Source organism: Oenanthe melanoleuca, chromosome Z (genome assembly GCF_029582105.1).
Source record: "Oenanthe melanoleuca isolate GR-GAL-2019-014 chromosome Z, OMel1.0, whole genome shotgun sequence".
Classification (NCBI taxonomy): Eukaryota; Metazoa; Chordata; class Aves; order Passeriformes; family Muscicapidae; genus Oenanthe; species Oenanthe melanoleuca.
In genome coordinates this window covers 64520940-64533358 of record NC_079362.1, presented here as the reverse complement: position 1 = coordinate 64533358, position 12419 = coordinate 64520940, and the positions used below count along the sequence as shown (strand labels likewise).

The following is a 12419-nucleotide window of genomic DNA, read 5'->3' as shown; positions in this document are numbered from 1 at the left end:
ATAAATGTCCCATTTTGAGTTACAGAAAATGAGGCTTCAGTTTCTCATTTAGAAACACTGCTGTTAACTCTTGTCAAAGCACTATTACATGCTTAGTACCAGGAAAGCTCTGTGTGTAACTGCTTAGTGAGCTCACCTAGATGGAGAATAACTTGTCAGACAAAATATTTGATGTTTTCAACTGTTTACCTGCAGCAGGAGCTCTGCTTACATGATTCAAACGGAAATACAGAGGTGAGAACAGACTGATAGGGATGAGACAATTTGGGAACCACCCCAGAAAAGCCTGCAGATAATGGCACCCACTAAATCTGTTCTATCCTCTTTCACAGTGAGAATAAAGAAGGTAAATTTGCAGTGTTTCTCTTTTGGGTAATATTTTTAATATTTTCCCTGTCTGTCTTCACAAAAATATTTTCACAATGTTTTCCCAGTATTTCCCAATGCAAGCTACTGTGTTTGTATATGCAATAGACATTGCCAAAGACTTTTCAGATTGATTTAATTTGAAGAACTTAATGCTTTTGCCATAGCAAAAGTACAAAACAACTTCAAAATCGTTACTGGTAATTATCTTTTTTAATTTTCTTATAATCACAAAGCTGGCCACATCAGTCTTTGAAAAATTATTTTCAGGATTTTTATGACAGGCTTACAGGACTTCATGCTCCAAAAGCATAGTGTCCAAAACATTCAGCCGTCACAGAAATCTTTTTTTCAAATGTTGAAGATGTTTATGTGATGATACATTCTGCATTTTATCATTCTTATTTGTTACAAGACATTTTCCATTTGCTAAGCTATGACCGGCAATCTTTCTGTTTTCAGAATCTACATAGGTTTTTCTTGTTTTAAATGAAGGACAATGATCTGGGGGTTGTGGTTGGGGTTTTGGTGTTTCTTATGGTAGGGCTGGTTGTACATAGAAACAGGTTGCTGAAAGAGGCTGTCAAGTTTCCATCCCAGGAAACAGTAAAAAACAAATAGGGTGATATCCTGAGCTGTCTGTAGTATCTGGCCATACTTGGAGCAGGATGGTGAATTACTCATCTCCAGAGCTCTCTTCCAACTGCAACCAATCAAGAGTTGTGTAAAATTCAGTATCAGTAGGCGGGTACCTACCTACATGCACACAAAGGCAAAGGCAGGAAAGCACTTCTTTGTCTGCAATTAACGTGCTCCCCTGAAGAGCTGGGAGGTAGGACTTTCTTTGAGATGGAATTTCATGTTTAGCATTTCCAATGACAAAGATGTCTACCTGAGTTATTGTAGGTGGAAGCAGTTGAGAAGCTAGAGGCATCAAAGAATAAATGCTTTTTATGTGTTGATGATTTTTGTGTGATAAAGATTCTCCTTGCCCTTCTCTCCCAGTATTAAGACGTAGCCTACAATGATCCCTTTATTATACAGTTAATTAGAATTTTGACTTCTTTAGGATTAAATTATTGGGAAAAAATGTTAGATTATAGTTCAGGGGTTCAGTATTTTGGTATTTTTGAAGTATTGTCAGTTTCTAAAATAATCTGAAAATCACAGAAGTAGTTTTTATTATTTCTTATAGAGTAGTTTTATGTGCCAGTGGATTGATAAAATTACTTGCATGTTCAGAGCTTGAGTTTGTTTAGTTTTTAACAAATTATATTCTGGGAATGTTTTACGGTTTCAGAAGATTTATAGGGCTACATTTAATGGCAGTTTCTTTTGCCTGCTCTGTAGCACGTGCCATGGTGGTTTTAAGTGTGCTGTGCATGTTTGACAAGTTAGAAACTCCGCAAACCCCATCAGTGCTGAGCCACACTGTCTCAGGCTTGTTTTTGTTGGCTGGTATCCACTACCATGCTATAAAATACATTTACTTGACAGAGGAAAGTGGAGAACCACATTAACTACAGAGTTTAAAAAGGCTGGCTAACCACATGCAATAAATATTAATAGAAGAAAAGGCCACCCACCTTTGACCTTCAATACTTGTTACTAGCTTTGGTGTTTTAGAGTTACTTTAGCATTTTGAACATTACATAACAGTATGTAAGTCTCTTCCTTAAATCCAACAACTTGTTATCAACTCTGTATTGTGTACTTCAGATTTACTCCTAAAAATTGTTCTGTAGTTGTCTTGTAATAAGCAAACCAGGTTTATTTGTGCCTGTAACTAAATTGAAAAGTGTAATGTTGTATGTTATGTGTATATAGAAGGAGGATACTTTGTTGGGGAACCTTGTAAAGAATGGCTGTTTGATTAATGAAACATCGTCTCCCTCAGTTTTTCTTCTTAAAAGAGAATACAAAGTAGAAAAAACAACTCAGGAGAGTGTCATGCATCATCTTGCGGTAAAATGAAGTTCTTATTCATGGTGGCTGAATGGGCTTTTGAATTTTTTTCAATATTTTTAATGTTATGTGCCTCCTAGCTTCAAAAAAGTGGGGGCTGGACCAAACCAGAAATAGTATGGAGCATGCAATGGGAAGTGGAGGGAGAGGAAAGGGAAGGCTAGAAAAGGGAGCATTGTTTCATGAAATACTAACAAGATCATGCATTTTGCAAGCTCTGGATACATTTGTTACATAACTGGCACAAACCAACTTCAGCCTTGGACAACATCCATTTAAGGCTTTACTGTCTGTCAAAAATAGATACTTTCCTTTGTGTTTTTGATGAGATGTGTTGTCCTTTGTGGCATATTGTGCCCACTTTGGCTCTCTGGAGTCAGAAGTTTGAGTCTTAGAGTTTCTGTGCTGTCCCGCTGAATCAGACTGAGAACAGTACTCACATGGAGATTCAAAGTCACATGTAGAACAATACTCTTAATGTCTGAAAATGATTTTTGCTGCTGACCAGAAGGGTGACAGTACTGTGAGACATTGGCTTCAAATACCAAGTTCTTAGTGTTGTGGGAAAGAGAGAAGCAAGAGTGAAAATCAGCATCTCTTCCGTTTCTGCAGTCAGCAAGCAAAAGGTCAACAGTGTATGACAAGAAGGGAAAAAACAGATAACGTGATGAATTAAGTGGAAGAAATAAGAATTAAAAATAAGAGTACAAAAGTCATGAAAGCCTGAATCGCTGTATCATATCTGAAGCATTTAATTGTTCTCCTTCAAACCCCTCTTTAACTACATTTTCATTGTGCCCATAAAGATCCTGGCAGTACATAGTCTGTAGAAAACACTGGTTATTGTACTGTCACCAATTTTTATTTCCTTCCCTGCCTGCATCCTGGTGCTGTCACTCCTTTTACATTGTATTCTACTATGAAGTTATTAATTCACATATTCACATGCTCATTCATATGTTTAAGCTTGGTCCTGCTAGAGTGTGTTGCAGTCTTTGACAATGTGAATATTAATTCTAGGATCCAGGTGAGTGACCAACTAACTGTCAATATCTCATTCTATTTCAGAGTGTTGTGCGTTGTCTTTGGCATCCCAAGCTGAACCAGATCATGGTTGGTACTGGAAATGGTTTAGCCAAAGTGTACTATGATCCTGTCAAAAGCCAGAGGTATGTAATCATATTTTATTATAGCTGTTTTCTCAAATTTAGCCTGATTCAGTGATTCAATGATTATGCTAAGAATAAGAAAAATTGGTTAGTAACATTTGTTTTGCGGAGTTCTACTTATTTAGCAGCAGTAGAAAGAGAAAAAAATAACCCAAAATGTTTATTATGAAGAGTGGCACTTTTTCCTCTGGGCTTTTCCTGTTGCAGTATGCTGGCTTTTCTACCTGAATTTTACAAATGCCTTCATTTCTTAATTGCATGAAATCTGCAGTAAGAACAACCACCCTTTTATCCTGTCTCTTGGAGTTTACTGAGAAAGTGTTATGAATGTGTATTTATTCTACTTAGTAGTGTTTTTTTAAAATGTATATTTTCTTCCTGAAGTAAAAATCTTGTTTAGAAGCATCAAACTTTCGTGCTAATGAAGTAATACTGTAAGACCCAATTTGACAAGGAAGCACATCCCCACCTTTCTTCTAGTCTTCCTCACCATCTTCTTTTATCTCATGAAGATTTTGCCTGTACATCCAGGGGAAAGGTGGTACTGATTTATTAGACAGTGACTTGCCAGCCTAAGATGAAGGGGACCTAAGTAGTCTATAAATACTTGTTTTGAAATTAATTTCCTTTTTCCATCTGGATTGGCTGGAGAACTGGGGCATGCTTTCTTCCTGTCAGCTGGGAGGAAATATACAGTTCATTGATCCTGACTGGAATGAATAAGGTGTTCTTCCCATGTATGCACCATCTGTGTTTTGCTAAACAAAGTCCTTAACCAGACTGTTTTACAGTTCATGTTTCTTGATACTTAGTGTCACCTGGGAACTTGGATGTGAAGATAAACTGTGATTTACAAGATTATCAGAAATTAGTTTTATTTTTATGGTTTTGGCAGTTTTGAGAGCAAGAGAGTTGGTCATCATTGTTTGGACCACAGAGCCCTAGTGCAGTTTTGTGCCTGGTTTGTTTCCTGGTATTTACCATGAGAAGGAAAATACCACTGGTTTAAGTCAATCTTGCTGCAGCCAGGCCTATGCAGTCTTTCCTGCCTCAGTGTTACAGGCACCACTGGTTAGATAACTGCCAACTCTGCTTCGTAGGAGGAGTTGTACCAGGAGCAAATGAGTGCCCAAGTTTGGAGAGCAGCACTTCCATTGTGCACACTAAAGTACTGTGGACAAATGAAGTGTGAAATGAATCTTCCACCCTTATTTCTGCATGTCATATAAACTGCTCTATAACAGAAACACTATAATCTCTCTACTTTCTTTCACATGAGCATGAACAGGCAAAGATACACACATTCATGAATATTTAGAGTGCTGTATAATTTTGTTGAGACTGTCTTGAACGAAAACTGGTGTCTGTTTGATATAAAAAGACTAACTGAACTGCTCTGTTTCCTCCTAGGGGAGCAAAATTATGCGTGGTCAAAACAAAACGAAAAGAGAGACAAGCAGAGACTCTAACACAGGATTACATTATAACACGTAAGAAATTTAAACATATCTTTATAGCAGCATCCTTATCTCATTCTTAGGTTTGAAATTATTTGCAGAATCTTTAGCTTTATTTTTTTCTCCTTTGAAAAGCAGTCTTTCAGTAAGCATTGATCACTGGTGTCATATATTGGTGCTTCACACACATTTTTTATAGCATTGCACAACCAGAAAGGTATATCCAATCTGTATGCTCTGTAAAGTTCTTAATAATGGTTGGTTTCTTGATTGTGGTGTTCCTGAAAGCCTCAAAAATTTTGGGGCTTTTTTAAATCTTCAGTTTTCTATAACTTAATTGTGGAATGTAGATGGATTTAGGAAGAGTTTTGCCACTTAGCAGTACCAGTGACAAAATCAGAGATGAGAGATAAGTCTTGAACAAATAACAAATAATTAACTTAAATTTATAACTTACCCAAGTTATACAGGGTTTTAAAGAGCTTAACTATCCATAGCCTTGGGAGTTTTTAAGAGTTTATGTTTGTAGTAAGGATCACTGTTGCATAAGAAGCAGTTATCATTACTACTATAATATGTATAATAATCTGCCTTTTCCCAATGACAAATTTTACAATAGAATTTTACAATGGAATGAGGGGATCAATTGAGAGATCTTAACTGTCCACATAAGCATTGTCCTAGGTAGTGTTTCCTCATGTGAAATCAGAACAGTCACGTGGTTGTCGTATGCTGCTTCTCTTCATCCTCTTCCAGTTCCAGGATGTCCAGTTCTAGCAGTTTTGGCTTTACGCGTCCTAAGACCATTTCTCTATAAAACAAACAAGTTGTTTGGTAGCACAATAAACAAAAAGAGTTTAGAGTGAGAAAGTTTGGGCAATTTTGGTAACTAGACTCATATCAAGGTACTTGGTTCCGGGTTCCCATTTTGGGTACTACCCAGCCACAGCTGTTTCAACCTACCATTACTGCTGCAGATGTCCAGCTCCAGTTTTTGGGGTAAACTTAAGTAGCAACTGCCAAAGATAAGGGGTATTTGTCTTCATTGGGTGCTCTAAATCCATCCTTACAACATCCTTCATGCTTAATGCTTTATGTGCACTGTCATTAGTGTTTATACTCTGAAGAACTTCTGCGATCTTTTAAAGAAATTCTGCTTAAAACCCAGTGGAACTTGTATGTTCAATGGCATTTATAAATGTCATTGAAAGATATAGGTCAAAGTTATGCAAATTTTTGGGATTTTATCACTGAATTCTAGCTAATTAGTTGTTTCTTCTACATAATTTTGAAACTAAACAAAGATGCTTCCATATACATCAATGCAGAAAAACGTTGTAAGGATTTGCTTAGAAAATTTTTGGTTTTTTTGCATATTTTGGAAAACTTTTCAGAGGCTAGATGTCTGTCTTTTAAGTTTACGAACAGAATTGGGAAGACCTGAAGATGTCTGAATGCTTTTGCAAAGTGAACTGATCCCTTTTTTCTTCTACTTTTTTTCCCCTCTTTTTTCTTTCTGTTTTTTTTTTTTTTTTCTTCAGACTTCTTGTTGCTCTTTAATATCATAATTGTCTGTAATGGCTACTTAAAATGCAGGAATGTTGTTTTAAGGGATTAAGTGGCACTTTTAAACTACAGGAATACACAGCATGGTTTTCCCTTAAGCAACCTTTACTCCACAAAGGCCAAAGGCTTGGGATCTGTGCATTAGTCACCTCAGATGCTCTGTAGAAGCTCATCAAGCTTAGTGCTTGCCAGAAAATTGTCGCTGGCATTTCATACTTAATGAAATCTGCAAAAGTAAAACTTCATCCTTTGTTTCCAAAGATCTCCTGTGTCACCTGGCTGTGACTTCATTCAGTCTAATAAGTTGAACAGGCTTACAAAATAAGCTGAAAACTCAAGCTGGTGCCTGAATGCTCCCTGATGGTGTTTTATTCAGTGTAGAGATGATGTTCCTAATTTTAAGATTTGTTTGTCTTGTTATTTTTTGTCTTTATTGGATCATTTGACTGCTACACAATTTCCCAGATTTTGGAAAATGGCAGCAATGGGCACACCTGCATGTGAGATCTAAACCTCACTGCAAGAGAGCCATGTCCATTAACATGGTGTTTCTCTGTTGCTGACAAATGACTCTCTTGTCTGAGTGGATCAAAGCCATTAGTGTAACTAAAGATAGCACTTTTATGAGGAAATAGAAGTTATAAATCCTGACAATTTAGCCAGACTGTTACAGTTATGATGTTTGCCCAATGGTGATTAATCTTATTATTTGAGAAAGAACATGATTGTGACTTCATGTGCATAAAATTACATTTGGAATCATTGAGGGGTTTCTACTCCACTCTTTGTCATATCCAAGAATGTATCAAGCTTCTTGTCATGCTCTTAGGATATGAGAAAGCTGGAGAAACATGGAAAGTTTAGAAAAGAGCAACTGATTGGTCACAATGCTGATGTTGAGAACTGAATGACAGAGGTATGAATGAGATATGCATAAACCGTGCTAACAGTATTTCAAATGAGAGGCTCCTGCCTGAAGGAACCCTGATGTCTGGCTGCTTTCATCTTTGAAAAATTCAGCAGAAAGAAACCCTTGAAAGTACAACTTAGTAAACCACTCTTTGGATATGGGATTACCTCCCACATTTTCTGTTTCAAAAAAGAATCCAACTCTTTGTTTTTGAAATGTTAAAAAGAAAATGACATTTCTAACATTTAATTTTGTCCAAACTGTCACCCTTCAGCCCATGCACTTCCAATGTTCCGTGAACCACGACAACGAAGCACAAGGAAACAGCTGGAGAAGGATAGGTTGGACCCCCTAAAGTCTCACAAACCTGAACCTCCAGTAGCAGGAGCAGGTAATCTAGACATAATCATTTTGGACTTTCGTATGCCAAAGGCGCCATCATGCTTGGGTTCTACACTCATTTGGATTTGCATTTTTGGGGCAGTAACTCTACTCTGTAGATGTATGGGCAGCATTCTGCACTTCAAGACATTGATGTCTCATTGGAATGCTTGCCTGCAAAAAAATAATAATTACAATGGTTTACTTTGAGTTACATAATCAGTAAAACACCCACCTGAATGCTGCCCTAAGTTAAATCCGTCCTATAGCATTAAATAACCTCTTTGTATCAGGTCACTGTTGTAGGTTCTGCATATTTCTTAAATATTTTTCTCTTTGTGCCACAGGTCGTGGTGGCCGTGTTGGGACTCATGGGGTCACCCTGTCATCATATATAGTCAAGAACATTGCCCTGGACAAGACAGATGACAGCAACCCTCGAGAAGCCATTTTACGTCACGCCAAGGAAGCGGAGGAGAATCCATACTGGGTGGCCCCAGCATATGCTAAGTAAGGAAACAATTAAGAATACAAGTAATGATTCTGGAGGCCAGTAGGAGTCTAGTTAAAATAGATGTCTTTATGCTACACTTTGCCCTTTTTTGATTGCTGCCACAAATATGTAAACCAAGAATATATCTTTTATAAAGAAATTAGTTTCTAAGAGGTTTTATTGTTGAACTTTCATATTTCCACTTTTAAAATGTACCTGCCAGTGCTAGAAGTTATTTTAAAACTTTCAAACTTGATTTGAGTTCAGAATCTTCTCAAATTCAGTGTCTAAAACTGCAACATACTTTATGATAGGGTACTGTCTCATTGATATATTGGGATGATTTTCCAATATGCCCTCTAAACTCTGCCTGATTCTTAGATTAAACCTTCAAAATATATATGTGGTGTTATGACAGAATGATTTCTTGACTATCATAAGTTTTTATATTAATTTTTCCTACACAAGGACCGAAATAACTGCCTGAATTAACTTGGTTTTAAAGGTACAGCAATATTAAAAATTGCATAGATAAAATGTGCTGCCAAAACTTCAGCACAAAGGATAAGTTTTTGGGTGTTACGTAAGTTAAGGAGCTTTATCAAGATTTTTGTCATAAAACCTTGTTAGTGCCATAGATAGTACTTTACTCCATTTAAATTATATGTGTGAGTGTGGTATTTGTGTGTATTTATTAAAGTGAAAATTATGTAATATTCTTCTTGAATGCTTTCTACCCAAAGTTTTTTTCCCTAAAAATAAATATATCTCGAACAGTTAAATACATTCACAATAGTATAAAAATAAGTACTACATAAATGTATTTCATACTAATTAACTGAGTCTACCACTTTAAAAATTACAGGAATTGTCACATTTTATTATCATTGATGGAGTTTTTTGCCACCAAATAGTGTCAAGCAGTGTTTTCAAAATGCATAAGAAAACATTTTGAAGAGTTGAAATAGTCTTCACAGAACAGTCTGCCAATAATGAATTGCTTTTCTGTTTTGCACCACAGTGTTCTGTCTCCAAGGCTGTACATTCATTAGTACTTTACTGACTACTTTCTTTATTAGTGTTAGCTCTGTAGTGAACCAATCACCACCTCTTCCCAGAAACTTGAAATATTCTATGACTCACAGCTTATTTCGGATGGTGACATTTGTTTTCTGACTTGACCCACATATTCACAAAGATAACTGAATAGCAGTTCCAGAGCAGCTTGGGAATGTCAGTGACCCAGCCTGGCTTTGACCAGGTAATTGATTACCATGGCATTTGGTGTTATACATCAATCCAATGCATTATACAGTATCACTCTTGGTACCAAAGAGGGGATATTTGAAAGTCTAATTCTGCAGCAATTGTTGTAATGAATATGCTAAATATTGATTTTTAGTTGTTTGAGAGTTAATGATTGCTGGAGAGGAAATATACTCAGAATATGTAGGCATCTGGTTTTATTTGGGGAATCCATTCTCAAAAGTAAATGCATTGCATCAGGTAGATAGATACGTCGGCATATTTTGGCTTAGTAACTTCGTTGATTGTGTATTAAGTTTCATCCCCAACACCTGCAATGTAGTAGACATGAAAGTTTTAAAACAAAGCTGTGTTAGAGGAGGCTTACTGTGTCAGGTGGCCAGATCTCATTACAGTTCCTTGTTAAAAGATGTGACTGCAGGGGAAGAGGAGAGCAAGAGAGGGGAAGAGAAGTGGGCAAGATGCAAGTCCAGACTGCTATTAGCTTACACACCAGACAGTGATATGTATGTGGGGGAAGTGGACTTCAGCCAGCAGCACACTGCCATGATGGCTTTGTCAGCTGATAAATCTCATCCTGGTGAAGCTGCCATTTTCCTTGTTTTCAAAGCTTCAATTTCTCATATACTCCGTGCGAAGATCATTTAAAAAACTCCCAAACAATAATAGCATCATCTTTACTACTACTACTACTACTACTACTACTACTACTACTACTACTACTACTACTATTATTATTATTATTATTATATTATTATTATTATTATTATTTTAATATTATTGTTATTATTATTGTTATTAATGTTATTAATGTTATTATTGTTAATGTTATTATTTTAATACATTAGTAATAACAACAACAACAGCACTAATATTAATAATATCTAAGACAATGAAAAGCAGAAACTTTATTATGTGTCATGTTCTTAGTTTTCAGAAATTCAGGACTATATTAACAGCCACATAAAGCTGTGTTATTATAATATATGTAATATAATAATATATGCTATTATAATTATATCCTATATCTGAATTTAGAGAGCATGGATATTTAATTTGTATATAAAAGATATTTTGCAGATGTACTTAGAGACTTAGGTTTAATAAAATATGCAAATTATAGGTAATTGATCCAAATTATCATACAGTACTGGTTTGCATACTGGACAGCTGCTTTAGCTATAGCATAAGTTACACTATAGATTTAAGAAAGGACATATTGCAATACATGTTTAAAATCATATACTGTCTTAAGACCTAAAAACCATACATCCAGTATGTTTAATTTTTAAAAAAAGTGTTTATTGTTTTATTACTTTATTCTTCTGCTACCAGTTTTTCCGCATTTCTTGTAGTAAATTTTTACTTAAACATGGCATAAAACTATCCACTTGATATATCTTTTGTTTGACAAGGCTTTTGGTCCTGTGCCACCTACGCACATAAAGTTTTCACTCTCCTTCTTCAGAAAATTTGCAAGGAAACTATAGTTACTTAATTTTCTCCAGTGATATTACTAAATAATTTTAGACTGAGAAGATTAAGAAATGCTCTTTTCTGGTTAATCAGTTTTCAACACTTGGAATATGATGACTGGATTGCTTTGTCTGTTCCTGATCCATACTGGCTACATCATTCTCAATCAGTTAACAGTTTTAATGCTTTTTTAATTTGATATGAGGAAGAGTGATTCTTTTACATGGGTGAGTAGTGACTGGACAAGGGGAAGTGGTTTTAAACTAAGAGAGGAGAGATTTTTTTAGATGTTACAAAGAAATTCTTTACTCAGAGGTTAGTGAGGCACAGAGCAGGTTATCCAGAGAGGCTGTGGATGCCCCATCCTGGGTTAGTGTTCAAGGCCAGGTTGGATGGAGCTCTGAGCAACCTGTTCTAGTGGAAAGTGTCCCTGCCCATGGCAGTGGAGCTGGAACTGGATGATCTTTAAGGTCCCTTCCAACATGACTTCTGCTATGTAAAAATATATTTCTTTTTTTGGAGGTAAAGGTGCCTAAGTTACTCTTCAAGCTGAATATTCATTTGCATTATTTATCACTTGAAAAATTTTTTAAGCGTATTATCATTAGCTTGACCTTTCTGTTTCCCCTGACATTTGAGCCAGAAAGGAGAGGAAAGTACGTGAGGCAAAAGAATGGGTGAAAAACAGATGCTGCTGAAAAGGATATGGGGATGATAAGAAGTACATGCTGAATCAGGAGATGACAGGTCACAGAAGCCCAGTGTGAATGAAGTGTCAAATAAGATGTGATCAACGCAGCAGAAAAGTCATAATGGATGAGGATAAGGAAAAGATCTTGAGATTTCTCAGGAAAAAGCTTGTTATAGTCCTTGGCAAGAGCCATTGCAGTGGAGTGAAAGGAAAGGAAGAACAGATTGAAGATTTCAAGTAAAGAACTACAGGAAAGGAACTTGAGGCATCAGTTGTAAATGTTTGAAAATTACATTCTTTGTGAGCTGTTTGTTTTAACACAGCTGTACAGATATACTATAATGACTTCAGATGTCCCTCTGAAGGATCAGCAGGAATTACTAAGCATTGTAGCTGAGTGCCTAATTAGGCCCAGATGCAGCTTCCTTCAGTACCAGAGAGAAAGTAAGGGTGAAATTTCCCTCCTCAACAAGGTAAACTGGAGTTCTTGAAAGTACTTTTTATTTCACTGATGTTACCCTTATTTTGTAGTCTTTTTCATTGCTGCTTGTCACTGTCAAAAGGGAATGACTTGGAGCAGAAGTCTGTATGTGTGTTGTGTTCACTGAATTTTTTTCTCAAGGGCAATGCCAATCTGTGAAGTGTAAGTCACTTAATGGTTTGAGTATCTGAATTAGCT

The 12419-nt window shown here is 36.2% G+C and overlaps 1 protein-coding gene across 1 annotated transcript in view; it reads left to right on the top strand.

Moving 5' to 3' along the window:
- The window catches only part of WDR70 (WD repeat domain 70), a 139065-nt gene that overhangs the window by 121632 nt on the left and 5014 nt on the right, over positions 1-12419 (top strand). The window contains exons 15-18 of the mRNA XM_056513716.1: positions 3400-3500; positions 4911-4990; positions 7708-7824; positions 8162-8324. Of these exons, the coding sequence (XP_056369691.1) occupies positions 3400-3500; positions 4911-4990; positions 7708-7824; positions 8162-8324 (461 nt within the window). The remainder of the gene's footprint in view (positions 1-3399; positions 3501-4910; positions 4991-7707; positions 7825-8161; positions 8325-12419) is intronic.